Source organism: Rana temporaria, chromosome 2 (assembly GCF_905171775.1).
Source record: "Rana temporaria chromosome 2, aRanTem1.1, whole genome shotgun sequence".
NCBI classification, from domain to species: Eukaryota; Metazoa; Chordata; class Amphibia; order Anura; family Ranidae; genus Rana; species Rana temporaria.
This window is the reverse complement of record NC_053490.1, coordinates 8,493,945-8,511,369: the sequence shown is the minus strand read 5'-3', so window position 1 is coordinate 8,511,369 and position 17,425 is coordinate 8,493,945. Positions and strand designations below refer to the sequence as shown.

Below are 17,425 nucleotides of genomic sequence, written 5' to 3'. Positions count from 1 at the left end.
GCTGCAACCCCCCTGTCCTTCCCACTACCTGGCTGCAACCCCCCCCCGTCCTCCCCACCACCTGGCTGCAACCCCCCCGCCCTCCCCTTCACCTGGCTGCAACCCCCCGCCCTCCCCTTCACCTGGCTGCAACCCCTCGCCCTCCCCTTCACCTGGCTGCAACCCCTCTGTCCTCACCTTCCTCCTGGCTGCAACCCCCCTGTCCTCACCTCCACCTGGCTGCAACCACCCTGTCCTCACCTCCACCTGACTGCAACCACCCTGTCCTCAACTCCACCTGGCTGCAACCACCTTTTCCTTCCCTCCACCTGGCTGCAACCACCTTTTCCTTCCCTCCACCTGGCTGCAACCACCTTTTCCTTCCCTCCACCTGGCTGCAACCACCTTTTCCTTCCCTCCACCTGGCTGCAACCCCCCCCCCCCCTGTCTGCTCCCACACAGTAATAATTTAAATGATGTGCTTCAATCATCCTGACACCATATTAACCACGGTGCCGTGATGATTGAAGCGCCAACACCAGCCATTGCCCCTACAAATTGCCTGCAGAAATTTTGGCAGTGCCCCTCCCGAGATTAGACTCTGGTGGATCCGCCCCTGGATGCCGCAAGCTATCTGCACAGAATGACCTACTCCTTGCACAGCCTAATAGTACAAAATGTGTTCTTAACTCAGTTTACCGATCTTATAATGCCCCATGCTATTAGGATTCTAATGCAATTTCCATGCCGAATTAAAAAAATTTAAGACCTTTTATGTTTTTTTTATCTCCTATAAAGATAATAACCAAAATTATACTGAAAACATTGCAAATATATTTAAATTTAACAATAAAACGAAACACAAATAAATTAAAAAAATATATATTTATTAGGAAAAATATCAGTTACCATATGTATAACAGACATCAATTTAAAAAAATAACGTTTTCCTAAAATTTGAAAATGTATTTTGCTTGACGTGTTTGATAACCTGCAAAAAACACTCTCCCTCGTTATCCACTGCTTATGTCTTATTAAGTACTGTACTTAGTCCTTTTCTTCAGTGCTGCTCAGTCCAATATGATCACATGCAAGTCCTTATATTTCCAATGTTATACTGTCCATAATCTAACTCTGCAATGGTGACCATTCCCAAAATTCACATACAAGTCCTTCTGGAGTAAGCACCATGCAGTCCTTAATCCACCTCCTCAATGGTAGGTCCGGGGTTGCAGCCCTGTCTGGCCTGAGTACTGCAGCTGGCTCCTGGCATCCCACCACCTGCTGCCCCTTGGTACAATCTGGAGATGATAGGGTTACATGCCCTCTCCAGCTCCTTCTGCTGGTGGATGTACTCCTCTTTCTCAGCCAGCTGGTTCTTGTCCAGCCATGACAGGACCTCATTACACTTCTCCACAATGGCCTTCTTATCTGATGCACTCATTTTCTCCTTGATATTCTCATCCTCCACTGTGCTCTTCAGATTGAAGACATAGGACTCCAGAGAGTTCTTAGCAGCAACCCTCTCCCTCTGGACATCATCGTCTCCCTTGTACCTTTCTGCCTCCTGCACCATCTTCTCTATTTCCTCTTTGCTCAGTCTGCCCTTGTCATTGGTGATGGTGATTTTGTTCTGCTTTCCTGAGCTTTTGTCCACAGCAGACACATTGAGGATTCCGTTGGCATCAATGTCAAAGGTGACTTCAATTTGTGGCACTCCACGTGGAGCTGGAGGAATGCCAGTCAGTTCAAACTTGCCCAGGAGGTTGTTGTCCTTTGTCATTGCTCTCTCACCCTCGAGGACCTGGATGAGGACACCTGGCTGGTTGTCAGAGTAGGTGCTGAAGATCTGTGTCTGCTTGGTGGGGATGGTGGTGTTGCGTTTGATGAGTACAGTCATCACTCCTCCGGCTGTTTCTAGACCAAGAGAGAGCGGGGCCACATCCAGCAGGAGCAGATCCTGGACCTTCTCAGACTTGTCACCCGTCAGGATGGCAGCTTGTACAGCAGCTCCATAGGCGACAGCTTCATCAGGGTTGATGCTCTTGTTTAGCTCCTTCCCATTGAAGAAGTCTTGAAGGAGTTTCTGCACCTTGGGAATACGTGTAGAGCCTCCGACTAGAACAATGTCATGAATCTGAGACTTGTCCAGCTTGGAATCTCTCAGGGCCTTCTCAACGGGGTCAAGGGTTCCCCTGAAGAGGTCTGAACAGAGTTCCTCAAAGCGAGCCCTGGTGATGGAAGTGTAGAAGTCAATGCCCTCATACAGAGAGTCAATCTCAATGCTGGCCTGGGTGCTGGAGGACAGGGTGCGCTTGGCTCTCTCACAAGCTGTTCTGAGCCTCCTCAGAGCTCTCTTATTCTGGCTCATGTCCTTCTTGTGCTTGCGCTTGAATTCTTCCACAAAGTGGTTCACCATTCGGTTGTCAAAGTCTTCTCCACCCAGATGGGTGTCGCCTGCTGTAGCCTTCACCTCAAAGACCCCGTCATCAATAGTGAGGATGGAGACGTCAAATGTGCCACCTCCCAGGTCAAAGATCAGGACGTTGTGTTCACCTCGGCTTCCTTTATCCAAGCCATAAGCGATGGCAGCAGCTGTGGGCTCATTAATGATTCTCAGAACATTTAAACCAGCGATGACCCCGGCATCTTTAGTGGCTTGGCGCTGGGAGTCGTTGAAATAGGCTGGCACAGTGATCACAGCGTTTCTCACAGGGTGACCCAGGTACGCCTCAGCTGTTTCTTTCATCTTCAACAAGACCATGGAGGAAATTTCCTCAGGTGCGAAGGTCTTCTCTTCTCCTTTATATTCCACCATCATCTTGGGCTTCCCACAGTCACTCACCACCTGGAATGGCCAGTGCTTCATATCAGACTGCACCACGGGGTCATCAAACTTCCTGCCAATCAGTCTCTTGGCATCAAAGACCGTGTTCTGCGGGTTCATGGCCACCTGGTTCTTGGCTGCATCTCCGATCAGTCTCTCTGTGTCGGTGAAGGCCACATAGCTCGGGGTGGTGCGGTTACCCTGGTCATTGGCGATGATCTCCACCTTGCCATGCTGGAAGACGCCAACGCAGGAATAGGTTGTGCCCAGATCAATGCCAATTGCAATGTCTTTAGGAGACATCATGCTGGTGGATGGGTAGATCTCTATAGAATGTCTTCTCTGGGGTCAGTAGATGAAGCGGGTTCTCCTTTGCTGTGTAGAAGATACGTCTTCTCTGTGCTGTATCAGGAACGCGGTGTGTTCTCCTCTATGAGCTGAGCTCTGTCTTCTCTCTGGGAGTTTTACTATCTGCCTCTCTCTGTGCTGCTCAGCTCTATTTATACTCGCTGGCTCAGCTGGGAGAAACTTCCTGACCAATCACGCACAGTCCTCAGGAAGCAGCTTGAACTTTCCAGAGACTTCCTGAAAGCATCAGCCAATCAGCACTGACCTGAGACGACGTCATCCTCAGATGATTCAGGAAGCTACAAGAATATTCGGGGACTGCTTACACTTTCACCAATTAGAGTTGGGTTGGGTGACCTCAGAATGCTGGGTGGTATCACGAAGGTTCCAGAATGCCGGGTGGTATCACGAAGGTTCCAGAATGCCGGGTGGTATAACGAAGGTTCCAGAATGCCGGTGTTACATGGAAGAGCACAGCTGTGTCCTTCTTTCTATATAACTGTGCAAATAAATAAATGATCATGTACAGAGCTCAGCATGGAAGAACACTGTGTCCCCCCAGCAGTGTGCATGTGTATGTATGGATGGAGTGGATTACATATCAATGTTATTGATGCAAAGTAACGCATTCCCCCCTCCCCCCATATCTGTATATTTAACCCTTTCCTATGCTGTACTTTCCCGGTGTATGTGGGGATTTAACCATTTCAGGACTGGAAGCTCACTGGTAATTGGATATGCTAAGCCCAATCACTGGGATCACTACAAGAGGGAAATTATTAACCCTTTAATGACTAGAAACAGCTCCCTGGTGACTGCTTGTGTGAATTCTTCCTTCCTGGAGAATACGGAGTCCCAATATTAACCCTTCCACTACTAAGGCGTCTCTCCCACCTTCCTAACAGCACACAGTGCTGCCTGCAAACAACATATTCGGATCCTCCTGCACCCCAAAGGGCAATCATAGCACCTAGTAGATGCTGAATTTCATATCCAGGATTAGTGCTTTAAAAGGGACTGCTGCCCTGATAAATTATGTCACCATTTAGACATTCCTGGATACCACAGTGCTGTGGTATCCAGGAATGTATAAATGGTGACACATAATTTATGTGTCACCATGGGGCTGCTTTAGCTGATTCCGTGTTAGTAAAAGACGATTTGCGCTTTTCTGTCTGTTACAGCGTGATGAATGTGCTTACTCCATTACGAACGGTAGTTTTACCAGAACGAGCGCTCCCGTCTCATAACTCGCTAAAGCCCACACAGGACCATTTTTTATAACCGGAAAAACGACATAGTTTAAAACGATGTGAAAACATAGAGCATGTTCGAAAAAAAATTTGGTCGTTTTTCAGAAGCCGAAAAATGTTCTGAAGCCCACACACGATCGTTTTAAATGACATTTTTAAAAAACTTCGTTTTTTACAACCCGAAAAACAATCGTGTGTACGCAGCAATAGACATTACTGCTGGGAGCCTGTTTGGGAGAGCAGGAGGCACTTATAAAATGCTATAATGGGTTGTCTTGTAGAAAGTTCTTACCGGGGCTTATAGAATATAGATATCTGCATACAGGTACCTGACAGTGCTGTAAAGATATACGGGAAGGAGGGATTGCAGGCAGCATTGCATTGTATTTTTGAATGTTTGGGGGTGGCACATAGTTTGGAAGGGTTGTAGGAACATTTGTAGCATTAAATCTGGCCTCATAATTAGGTAACCACTACGGGAAATGGACTCCATTAGTGGGGGAAAGCAGCTGGAATGTTGGTGGGTTTGCAGACAGTACTTTGCAGCCCATTGGGAGCCATTGTAGGTGGTTCATTAGGAAGGTTAGAAGAAACTTTCTTTATAAAATGGTTAAAAACACAGACATTGGAAGGAAGCCAAAAGTGAGGATATATATCTGGGTGCCTATATGCTGCCACCAGGGTGGACACGGGTAATAGGAACACCCAGCAAGGAGCTGCTGCTAGCCGTGAAAGGGTCAAACATATGCAGACATTGGAAGCCACTAGTCATTATAGGCAGGCACGGACTGGCCATTGGGACTACCGGGAGTTTCCTGGTGGGCCGATGGCTCAGTGGGCCGGTCAGGTGCAGTCCTTGAGCCGCTCCTCTCTGACAATGAGTAATCACGATTTCACTCCTGTCAAGAGAAGCAGCAGCCGTCACTTGCTGGAGTGAGTATTAGCCTTTCTGCTCCCTCCCGCCCTATAGGGGGAGATAGACAGCCGACAGACTTTCCTTCCTCTCTCCCCTTATCACTTGTCACTTATCACATGACTGGAGAGAGGAACAATGCTGCCTTTCTGGAGAGCTGTGAATGAGTACATGTGGGAGGGGGAGGAGAGGGGGGCACTCTGATTCAAGGGGGGGACACACTGATGGGGGACACTTTAAAGGGGGGACACCCTGGTTAGGGTTGCCACCAGTCCAGAATTCACCCGGACAGTTCGGGTTTTGGATCATGTGTCCGGGTTTCAGTCCACCTGAAACCCGGACACATTATTCAGACTAGACTGTGGCTCCCCAAGTAACCTGAGGTAGTCACACACAAATCTGTTGCTGTCGCTGTGGGGCGGCTGTTTGTGGACAGGTTTGGTGGGGTGATGATGTCAGCAAGAGCAGTTTGGCCACACCCATTTGCACGCTCTGTGCGCTACATTACTACTTTCCTTGGGGCACCCAAATGTGTCTTTTTATAATCCTATAGCATTGCCCTGTGCCGCAAAAGTGTTCGGGTTTGGCTTGAAGAAAAGGTGGCAACCCTAACCCTGGTGCAATGGGGGACACTCTTATGAGGGACACTCTAATGCAATGGGGGACACTCTGATGCAAAGGGGGACACCCTGGTGCAATGGGGGACACTCTGATGTAAGGGGGGACACTCTGATGCAATGGGGGACACGCTGATTTAAGGGGGGACACTCTAATGCAAAGGGGGCTCTCTGATACAATGGGGGACACTGATGCAAGGGGGGACACTCTAATGCAAGGGGGGAACTCTGATGCAAGGGGGAACACTCTGATGTAAGGGGAGACACTCCAATGCAAAGGGGGCTCTCTGGTACAAGGGGGGACACTGATGCAAGGGGGAACACTCTGATGCAAGGGGGGCACTCTGATGTAAGGGGGGACACTCTAATGCAAAGGGGGCTCTCTGGTACAAGGGGGGACACTGATGCAAGGGGGAACACTCTGATGCAAGGGGGGCACTCTAATGTAAGGGGGGACACTGAAGGGGAACACTAATGCAAGGGGGATCTCTGATGCAAGGGGGGACACTCTGATGCAAGGGGGACTCTGATGGGGGACACTCTGATGCAAGAAAAACTCTGATGGGGGAGACTCTGATACAAAGGGGGCTCTGATGCAAGGGGGACTCGCTGATGCAAGGGGGGCTCTGATGGGGGGACACTGATGTAAGGGGGACTCTGATGCAAGGGGGACACTTAAAATTAAAGTGGGCCGGTCTGGATGAAGTCCAGGGCCAAATTTCTGTCCCAGTCCAGCCCTGATTATAGGGTTAATAATACCCAGCCACTAAGGAAACATCTCCATATAAATAGGTAAGTCCTATCCAGCCAACACAGACCCATAGGGAATGAAAGGGTTAATCACGCACAGCCATTAGGGAGCTGTTAGTCGTGAAAGGGTTAATAAAATCCAAGCCACCTGGAGGACATCGGTCATGAAAGGGTTAATGGTATTCAGCCTCTCCAGGGAGTAGACAGTCATGGAAGGGTTAATCCTATCCAGCCGCTGGGGAGACATTTGTCATAAATTGGTGGACCCGTGTTCAGCCACTAAGGAGATGCAGGTCATAAAGGGTTAATCATATGCAGCCGACGGAGAGCTGTTAGTCGTGAGAGTATTAATCCTGTCTAGCCACTAGATAACCACCAGGCATGAAAAGGTTAACTGTATTATGCTTTATGGAGCTGCTGGACATGTAAGTGTTAATGTTATCTGGCCACCAGGGAGCGATTAGCCAAGAAATGGTTAATTGTATTCGGCTACCAGGCAGCGGTTATAAATGGAAAGGGTTAATCCCAACCACGGGGGAGCTGCAAGTCATGAAAGGGTTAACTCTGTCCAGACAGCAGAGATCTGCCCCAAACATTCCTGTACCTTCCAGAATCATCTAAAGTCCATGACGTTGTCTCAGGTCAGTGCTGATTGGCTGATGCTTTCAGGAAGTCTCTGGAAAGTTCAAGCTGCTTCCTGAGCACTGTGCGTGATTGGTCAGGAAGTTTCTCCCAGCTGAGCCAGCGAGTATAAATAGAGCTGAGCCGCACAGAGAGAGGCAGATAGTAAAACTCCCAGAGAGAAGACAGAGCTCAGCTCATAGAGGAGAACACACCGCGTTCCTGATACAGCACAGAGAAGACGTATCTTCTACACAGCAAAGGAGAACCCGCTTCATCTACTGACCCCAGAGAAGACATTCTATAGAGATCTACCCATCCACCAGCAAGATGTCTCCTAAAGACATTGCAATTGGCATTGATCTGGGCACAACCTATTCCTGCGTTGGCGTCTTCCAGCATGGCAAGGTGGAGATCATCGCTAATGACCAGGGTAACCGCACCACCCCAAGCTATGTGGCCTTCACCGACACAGAGAGATTGATCGGAGATGCAGCCAAGAACCAGGTGGCCATGAACCCGCAGAACACGGTCTTTGATGCCAAGAGACTGATTGGCAGGAAGTTTGATGACCCCGTGGTGCAGTCTGATATGAAGCACTGGCCATTCCAGGTGGTGAGTGACTGTGGGAAGCCCAAGATGATGGTGGAATATAAAGGAGAAGAGAAGACCTTCGCACCTGAGGAAATTTCCTCCATGGTCTTGTTGAAGATGAAAGAAACAGCTGAGGCGTACCTGGGTCACCCTGTGAGAAACGCTGTGATCACTGTGCCAGCCTATTTCAACGACTCCCAGCGCCAAGCCACTAAAGATGCCGGGGTCATCGCTGGTTTAAATGTTCTGAGAATCATTAATGAGCCCACAGCTGCTGCCATCGCTTATGGCTTGGATAAAGGAAGCCGAGGTGAACACAACGTCCTGATCTTTGACCTGGGAGGTGGCACATTTGACGTCTCCATCCTCACTATTGATGACGGGGTCTTTGAGGTGAAGGCTACAGCAGGCAACACCCATCTGGGTGGAGAAGACTTTGACAACCGAATGGTGAACCACTTTGTGGAAGAATTCAAGCGCAAGCACAAGAAGGACATCCGCCAGAATAAGAGAGCTCTGAGGAGGCTCAGAACAGCTTGTGAGAGAGCCAAGCGCACCCTGTCCTCCAGCACCCAGGCCAGCATTGAGATTGACTCTCTGTATGAGGGCATTGACTTCTACACTTCCATCACCAGGGCTCGCTTTGAGGAACTCTGTTCAGACCTCTTCAGGGGAACCCTTGACCCCGTTGAGAAGGCCCTGAGAGATTCCAAGCTGGACAAGTCTCAGATTCATGACATTGTTCTAGTCGGAGGCTCTACACGTATTCCCAAGGTGCAGAAACTCCTTCAAGACTTTTTCAATGGGAAGGAGCTAAACAAGAGCATCAACCCTGATGAAGCTGTCGCCTATGGAGCTGCTGTACAAGCTGCCATCCTGACGGGTGACAAGTCTGAGAAGGTCCAGGATCTGCTCCTGCTGGATGTGAAGCCGCTCTCTCTTGGTCTAGAAACAGCCGGAGGGGTGATGACTGTACTCATCAAACGCAACACCACCATCCCCACCAAGCAGACACAGATCTTCAGCACCTACTCTGACAACCAGCCAGGTGTCCTCATCCAGGTCCTCGAGGGTGAGAGAGCAATGACAAAGGACAACAACCTCCTGGGCAAGTTTGAACTGACTGGCATTCCTCCAGCTCCACGTGGAGTGCCACAAATTGAAGTCACCTTTGACATTGATGCCAACGGAATCCTCAATGTGTCTGCTGTGGACAAAAGTTCAGGAAAGCAGAACAAAATCACCATCACCAATGACAAGGGCAGACTGAGCAAAGAGGAAATAGAGAAGATGGTGCAGGAGGCAGAAAGGTACAAGGGAGACGATGATGTCCAGAGGGAGAGGGTTGCTGCTAAGAACTCTCTGGAGTCCTATGTCTTCAATCTGAAGAGCACAGTGGAGGATGAGAATATCAAGGAGAAAATGAGTGCATCAGATAAGAAGGCCATTGTGGAGAAGTGTAATGAGGTCCTGTCATGGCTGGACAAGAACCAGCTGGCTGAGAAAGAGGAGTACATCCACCAGCAGAAGGAGCTGGAGAGGGCATGTAACCCTATCATCTCCAGATTGTACCAAGGGGCAGCAGGTGGTGGGATGCCAGGAGCCAGCTGCAGTACTCAGGCCAGACAGGGCTGCAACCCCGGACCTACCATTGAGGAGGTGGATTAAGGACTTCATGGTGCTTACTCCAGAAGGACTTGTATGTGAACTTTGAGAATGGTCATCATTGCAGAGTTAGATTATGGACAGTATAACATTGGAAATATAAGGACTTACATGTGATCATATTGGACTGAGCAGCACTGAAGAAAAAGGACTGAATGTAGTACTTAAAAAGACATAAGCAGTGGATAACGAGGGAGAGTGTTTTTTGCAGGTCATCAAACACGTCAAGCAAAATATATTTTACAATTTTAGGAAAAAAGTTTTTTCTATGTTTTTATGTCTGTTGTATATATGGTAATTGATATTTTTCTTAATAAATATTTAAAATGTTAAAAAAAATTGTGTTTAATTTATATGTTAAATCTACATATATTTGCAAAATTTTCAGTGTAATATTGGTTATTAACTTTATAGGAGATAAAATAACTCTTTAACATTAGGCTTTGGAAATTGTATCAAAATCCAAATAACATGGGGCATTATAAGATCGGGAAACTGAGTTCCAACGACAATGATTTTTTTTAAGCAATTCCAAAGTTTATAACGTTTTAAACTCCCTTATTTGTTTAAATTAACCCCCTGATGTCCGGTATTATATAAAAAACGAATTTTTAAAAATCTTTCCTGGCAGTTTTCATCTTGCTTGTGGGCATATGAAGCCCACAAGCATACAGTTCCGGGATACGGTGCTGCTGAGCTACCAGCATGCACCGCCTGTTCTCACGCATTCGCAGTATGTACAGCGCATAGCGCCGTAAACCTCCGATGTTGCCATCACAACAGGCAGCGGCGGAAGTCCCCATCCCGTTGTGATGGCAGCGAAGATAAACGAAATCAATCAGACACAGAAGATATCACGAGAACGAGCGGCTGATATCCACACTGACTCCTAGGAATAATTACACATAGCTCCCAGGAGACAGTGGTCCGCCGGATATGACGGCCATACCCGCGGGTGGCAGAGACCGGAAAGGCCACTGAAAAGTCTCCTAACACAGGTAACCCTTAGGAGATTATTTTTTTCCATTTGAGAAGAATTGTATTGCTTAACCACAATAACAGATTGACGTCCGGAAAGTAGTTGTGAAATCCTGACTGGACGTCTATTGACGTCCTGCAGGATTTCATGCCCACACGCGCCCGTGGGGGCGCGCAGCGCAGCGATAGGTGATGCGGGGTGTCAGTCTGACACCCTGCATCTCCGATTTTGGTAAAGAGCCTCCGGCGAAGGCTCTTTACCACATGATCAGGCGTGTCCAATCACGGCTGATCACGATGTAAACAGGAAGAGCCGTTGATGGCTCTTCCTCACTCGCGTCTGACAGACACGAGTAGAGGAGAGCCGATCGGCGGCTCTCCTGACAGGGGTTCACGCTAAATGTTTATCAGCGCAGCCCCCCCTCGGATCGCCACACTGGACCACCAGGGAAGGGCAAAAAAATAAAAAAGGGGGAAAAAAAGTCAGTAAAATAAAATAAAAAAAGGGCAGTAAAAAAAAAAAAGATGCCAATCAGTGCCCACAAATGGACACTGACTGGCAACATGGATCCATCAGTGCCACCCCACAGTGTCCATCAGTGCCACCCCACAGTGCCCATCCATGCCAAGTGCCAACCTATCAGTGCCCATCTGTGCCACCCATAAGTACCCATAAGTGCCGCCCATGAGTGCCCATCTGTGCTGCCTATGAGTGCCCAGTGCCGCCCATGAGTGCCCATCAGTGCCGCCCATGAGTGCCCATCAGTGCCGCCTATGAGTGCCGCATACCAGCGCCGCCAATCAGTACTACCTCATCGGTGCCCATCAGTGCCATCTCATCGGTGCCCATCAGTGCCCGTAATTGAAAGAGAAAACTTACTTATTTACAAAAAAATTAACAGAAAAAATAAAAACTTAGGGCCAGATCCTCAAAAGGGATATGCCGTCGTATCCCTGTTTCTAACTATGGAATCCACAGAATCAGTTTTCCATAGTTAGGCAGAAGATCCGACATGTGTAAGGGACTTACACTGCCGGATCTTAGGATGCAGTACCGCATCCGCCGCTGGGGGCATTTCGTGTCGAAATGCCGCCTCAGGTATGCAAATTAGCACTTACGGAGATCCACGAAGCTTTTCAGCTTCGTTTTTTCTCCGTAAGTTTTAGTTTGCAAACGCAAAATTAGGGCTGCTTTTACAAAGTGTAAACTGTTTACACCTTGTAAAAGCAGACCCTTCTGTCCAGCGACGCGATTTTTTTTTTTTGTTTTGAATTTTTTTTTTTCGCCGTATCTTTTTTTTTCCCAACGCAACTTTATTGACCCAACGCGATCCAAAAAGATCGGCGTAACGTAATTTCGCGCTATGCATGTCGGGAAAATGACGTCACGAGCATGCGCAGTACGGCCGGCACGGGAGCGCGCCTAATTTAAATGGGAATCGCCCCCATTTGAAGAGGAACGCCTTGCGCCGGCGGAATTTAAGTTACACAGCCGAAAATTTCTAGGTAAGTGCTTTGTGGATCGGGCACTTAGGTAGAGATTTTAAGGCAGTGTAACTTAAATGGAAAAATTTACGTTACGCCGGCTCTTTGTGGATCTGGCCCTTAATTTTTTTCAAGATTTTCTGTATTTTTTTAGTTGTTGCGCAAAAAAAAAAAAAAAAACGCAGAGGTGATCAAATACTACCAAAAGAAAGCTCTATTTGTGGGGAAAAAAGGACGCTAATTTTGTTTGGGTACAGTGTAGCATGACCGCGCAATTGCCATTCAAAGTGCGACAGCGCTGAAAGCTGAAAATTGGCCTGGGCGGGAAGGTGTGTAAGTGCCTGGTATGGAAGTGGTTAAGTTAAATGCTTTTAATGTAAAGATGAAAAATTGTGTGCAAATTTTGTACTATTAGGCTGTGCAAGGAGTAGGTCATTCTGTGCAGATAGCCTGCGGTATCTGAGCTAAACACCATCTACAGCAGTGGTTCTCAACCATGCTAGTGCCGTGACCCCTAATACATTTTCCAAAGTTGTGGGGACCCCTAACAGCAAAATTATTTTCGTATCGTGGGTTGTCACCACCCAAGGCAGGCCAAGTAATTTGCGCCCCTAACCCGCGGACATTTAGTGGTCCCTGGGTCCCTTCCACTCGTACAGTATTAAAACCCCGTATGATACATTTTAGTCTGTACCACTCTCATTGTTCTTATTTCTTTCCCTTTTATCTCTCTTTATCCTAATTTCTTGTTTTTTTCCCTCCCCATGCTATTCATTCTCTCCCTTTTTTCTTTGTTCCTCCCCCTCTTTTTCTCTCCTTTCCATGTATTCTCTATTTGTATTCCTTCTCTTTACTCAATGGTGGAGGGAATGAGATGGGCAGCAGTACTGGTTGGGGTGGGATCAGTGGCAGTGCTGGTGAGGGGTGGGATCAGTGGCAGTGCTGGTGAGGGGTGGGATCAGTGGCAGTGCTGGTGAGGGGTGGGACCAGTAGCAGTGCTGGTGGGGGGTGGGATCAGTGGCAGTGCTGGTGAGGGGTGGGATCAGTGACAGTGCTGGTGAGGGGTGGGATCAGTGGCAGTGCTGGTGAGGGTGGGATCAGTGGCAGTGCTGGCAGGGAGTTGGGATCAGTGGCAGTGCTGGCGGGGAGTTGGGATCAGTGGCAGTGCTGGCGGGGAGTTGGGATCAGTGGCAATGCTGGTGAGGGGTGGGATCAGTGGCAGTGCTGGTGAGGGGTGGGATCAGTAGCAGTGCTGGTGGGGGGGTGGGATCAGTGACAGTGTTGGTGAGGGGTGGGATCAGTGACAGTGCTGGTGAGGGGTGGGATCAGTGGCAGTGCTGGCGGGGAGTTGGGATCAGTGGCAGTGCTGGCGGGGAGTTGGGATCAGTGGCAGTGCTGGTGAGGGGTGGGATCAGTAGCAGTGCTGGTGGGGGGGGGGGGGGGTGGGATCAGTGACAGTGTTGGTGAGGGGTGGGATCAGTGACAGTGCTGGTGAGGGGTGGGATCAGTGGCAGTGCTGGCGGGGAGTTGGGATCAGTGGCAGTGCTGGCGGGGAGTTGGGATCAGTGGCAGTGCTGGTGGGGAGTTGGGATCAGTGGCAGTGCTGGCAGGGAGTTGGGATCAGTGGCAATGCTGAGGGGAGTTCTGATCAGCCAACTTAGGTGCTCTTGATGAAGGTTATCTGCTGATCTGAGAACTGTAGTGGGGACTTTTAATGGCATCTATAATCACAGGTAGTGTTACTCACTGTGATTCTGGCTCAGTCGCAAAAAGGCTAGGAGAGTGGTGCGGGCTTCAGGAACAGCCCAGGATTTGGTGACCCCAGGCAAATCACCATTCGACCCCCAAGGGGGTCCCGACCCCCAGGTTGAGAACCACTGCTCTACATCATTACTGACACTGGCTGATTTATGTCCTGATAAGACCAGATAGATGGCTACAGAGAAAGGTGTCCACACTAAAATGAAAATCGTGTTCACAAAATAACAAGCTCTAGCCAACATGTCCCAAGGTGTCTGCGCAGAAATATGTATTTCACCCAATAAGAATATAGAATTTTCACAGCAAAGTTCTCCTAAAGTTTTGTTACCCTTTTTGCCTCCCAGGTTGAACCAGAGGCGTAACTAGAACCTTCAGGGCCCCAGTGAAAAGTCCTTCCCTCCGAGCCTGGTGGTGGAATGCCAGGGCCTGGTTGCAAGTGCGAACTTTGTGATCCTGGTAGTTCCACAACTGGCGTCAGTATTTTTTATTTATTTTTTACCATTTTATTTATTTATATTTTTTTACAGTCTTTTTTAATGCCCTGTGGGGGGAGGGGGGGGACTTTGGTGAGATATCAGGAGTCTAAACATACCTCTGATGTTTCACCTTTGAGGCAGAGGAAGGAGATTGAGGACACAACGCTCAATCTCCAGCCTCAGCTGTACAGAATGAATGGACAGGAATAGCTCTGTACAGAGCTACTCATTGATTCACAAACTGAAACATAGTAAACACCGTTTACTGTGTTTCAGTTATGAATGGACAGAGTCAGCGATCCGCACCAATCACTGACTCTATTCATTCAGACAAAGAGGGGCCGGTAAATAACCACTTACTTGTTAAGGGGGGCTTCCAGATTCTGATAAGCCCCCTTCCCACAGACCCCAACAACCACCCGCCAGGGTGATCGGGAAGAGGCCCTTGTCCCCATCAACATCCACATCTTGTCCCTATCAACATGGAGACAAGATGCTTTGGAGTGCTCCCCCCCCAAAAACACCCATACCTCCCATGTTGAGGGCATGTAGCCTGTTATGGTTCAGAAGGGGGGGGCACTCGCTCGTTCCCCCCATTCCTGGTCGGATAAGGGTCTGGTATTGGTTTGGGCGTTGGGTTCCCCTTAAAATTCATACTATACCTTAGGGGCTAATATGGACCTGGGAGAGGGACCCATGCCATTTTTTATTCAAAAAAAAATTGGGAGGGCGTGGGATTTCCTCACAAGATCATACTAGGCCCAAAGGCCTAGGGGGTACCCCATGTTGAGGGGTTACCCCACTTTTTGGAGGATGCTGGTGTATGGAGGGTTCCAAAGCGTTTTGCAGATTCAGGAGTCTGCTTCTTCTTGGCAACTCTACATGCATCAATTGCAACATTTGCTGTGTATGACCCCCAAGCATCACAGGAAGAATCGAACCATCACCCGGCTAACGGTCAGGAGTGTCAGAGCTACTGGCCTAAGTCTGGTGGATCGTGACCAAATTAAATCAGGTAAGTGTCACCCGATGAGATACCTTATAAGGAAAAACGACGTGCACATGTGCTTCAGTCTCTGGAAAATGTCCCAGCCTCAGCGCCCCGCCTCTCACTGCCACTGGACTATGCGTCCGACATATTCCTGCTGTGATGCTGGGGGTCATACGCAGCAAATGTTGCAATTGATGCATGTAGAGTAAGAAATGACACTGTGTGTACAATGTTGTGTAGTGAGTGTACAGCTTGTATAACAGTGTCAATTTACTGTCCCCTCAAAATAACTCAACACACAGCCAGTAATGTCTAAACCACTGGCAACAAAAGTGAGTACACCCCTAAGTGAAAATGTCCAAATTGAGCCCAAAGTGTCAATATTTTGTGTGGCCGCCATTATTTTCCAGCACTGCCTTAACCCTCTTGGGCATGGAGGTCACCAGAGCTTCACCCGGTTGCCACTGGAGTCCTCCTCCCCTCCTCCATGATATCACAGAGCTGGTAGATGTTAGAGACCTTGGGCCAGATTCACGTAAGAGGGCGCATCTTTTGGCCGGCGTAGCGCATCCCATTTGCGCTACGCCGACGTAACATAGTGAGGCAAGGCCAGTATTCACAAAGCACTTGATTCGTAAGTTACGTCGGCGTATCGAAAATGGGCCGGCGTAACCCCGCCTAATTCAAAGTTGGCTGGTAGTGGGCGTGCTACATTTAAATTAACCGTGACCCCATGTAAATGAAGGGCCGTTGGTACGGCGCATGCGCACGTATGCTCAGAATCACGTCGCAAATACTCCCTAAAATACATTGGCTCAATGCTTTCGACGTGAACGTCACCTACGCCCAGCCCCATTCACGTACGGCTTACGCAAACAACGTAAAATCCGACTGCAGTTCCGTCGTCCATACCTTGCATGGGCTGCGCCACCTATAGAGGTGTTTTAACTTTACGCCGGCGTACGCCTTACGTAAACGGCGTAGCTTACTGCGACTGGCGTATGTACGTTCGTGAATCGGTGTATCTAGCTCATTTACATATTCAACGCGTAAATCAACGTAAGCGCCCCTAGCGGCCAGCGTAAATATGCACCCAAGAAACGACGGCGTAGGAGACTTACGTCGGTCGTATCTTGGCAAGATTCGGGCGTATCTCATTTTAAGAATGAGCGCATAGATACGACGGTGCAAAATTGGACTTACAACGGCGTATCTACTGATACGTCGGCGTAAGTCTTTATGAATCCGGCCCCTTGCGCTCCTCCACCTTCTATTTGAGGATTTGGGTAGTTTCTGTTGCCATTGTGATATAAAAAGAGTAAACACAGCTGATTGATAATAAATGGCTTCAGCCAAAACACCGACCATGAGTGAGAGAAAAGTTTTTGTGTTATCATTCATATTCTCTGAAAAATGGCAGAGAAATCATAAATTCTGCCGGGGGTATGTAAACTTATGAGCACAGCTGTACACACACTGGGCCACTTTATTTGGCACACCTTACTTTGTGGTATAGATTCAGCAAGGTGTTGGAAACGTTCCTCAGAGATTTTGGTCCATAGTGACATGATAGCATCACACAGTTTCTGCAGATTTGTCGGCTGCACATCCATTATACGAATCTCCTGTTCCACCACATCCCATTGGATGAGATCTGGTGAGTGTGGAGGCCATTGGAGTGCAGTGACCTCATAGTGCAGTGGTGAGATGATTGGATCTTTGTGACATGGTGCATTATCCTGCTGGAAGGAGCCATCAGAAGATGGGGACACTGCCATCATATAGGGATGGACATGGTCAGCAACAATACTCAATTGATGCTCAATTGGTACTAAGGGGCCCAAAGTGTACCAAGAAAATTCCCTCCCCCCACCATTACACCCCCCACCACCAGCCTGAACCGTTGATACAAGGCTTTCATATTCTGACCAGACCATCTGAATGTCGCAGCTGAAAGTGAGACTCATCAGACCAGGAAACGTTTTTCCAATCTTCTATTGTCCAATTTTGGTGATCCTGTGCCAATAGTAGCCTCAGGGCCAGATTCTCGTAGATCGGCGTATTGTTGTGCGGAGGCGTAACGTATCCTATTTACGTTACGCCTCCGCAACTTAGACGGGCAGGTGCTGTATTCTCAAAGCACTAGCTCCGTAAGTTGCAGCGGCGT

General features: G+C 48.6%; 2 protein-coding genes across 2 annotated transcripts; one reads left to right on the top strand and one right to left on the bottom strand.

The window, feature by feature from the left end:
* Positions 1 to 1,013: 1,013 nt before the first annotated feature.
* Positions 1,014 to 3,298, bottom strand: LOC120928801 (heat shock 70 kDa protein-like). The gene has a single exon (XM_040339809.1). It carries the CDS (start codon positions 3,110 to 3,112, stop codon positions 1,178 to 1,180), a length of 1,935 nt encoding a protein of 644 aa, XP_040195743.1. The 5' UTR covers positions 3,113 to 3,298; the 3' UTR covers positions 1,014 to 1,177.
* Positions 3,299 to 7,412: 4,114 nt separating this feature from the next.
* Positions 7,413 to 9,857, top strand: LOC120928800 (heat shock 70 kDa protein-like). The gene has a single exon (XM_040339808.1). The coding sequence runs from the start codon at positions 7,639 to 7,641 to the stop codon at positions 9,568 to 9,570; it is 1,932 nt and encodes a 643-aa protein (XP_040195742.1). The 5' UTR covers positions 7,413 to 7,638; the 3' UTR covers positions 9,571 to 9,857.
* The last annotated feature ends 7,568 nt before the right edge of the window (positions 9,858 to 17,425 follow it).

Coding starts and splice junctions, on each gene's coding strand:
- LOC120928800 (XM_040339808.1), top strand. CDS start 7,639: ATGTCTCCTAAAGACATTGCAATTGGCATTGATCTGGGCACAACCTAT.
- LOC120928801 (XM_040339809.1), bottom strand. CDS start 3,112: ATGATGTCTCCTAAAGACATTGCAATTGGCATTGATCTGGGCACAACC.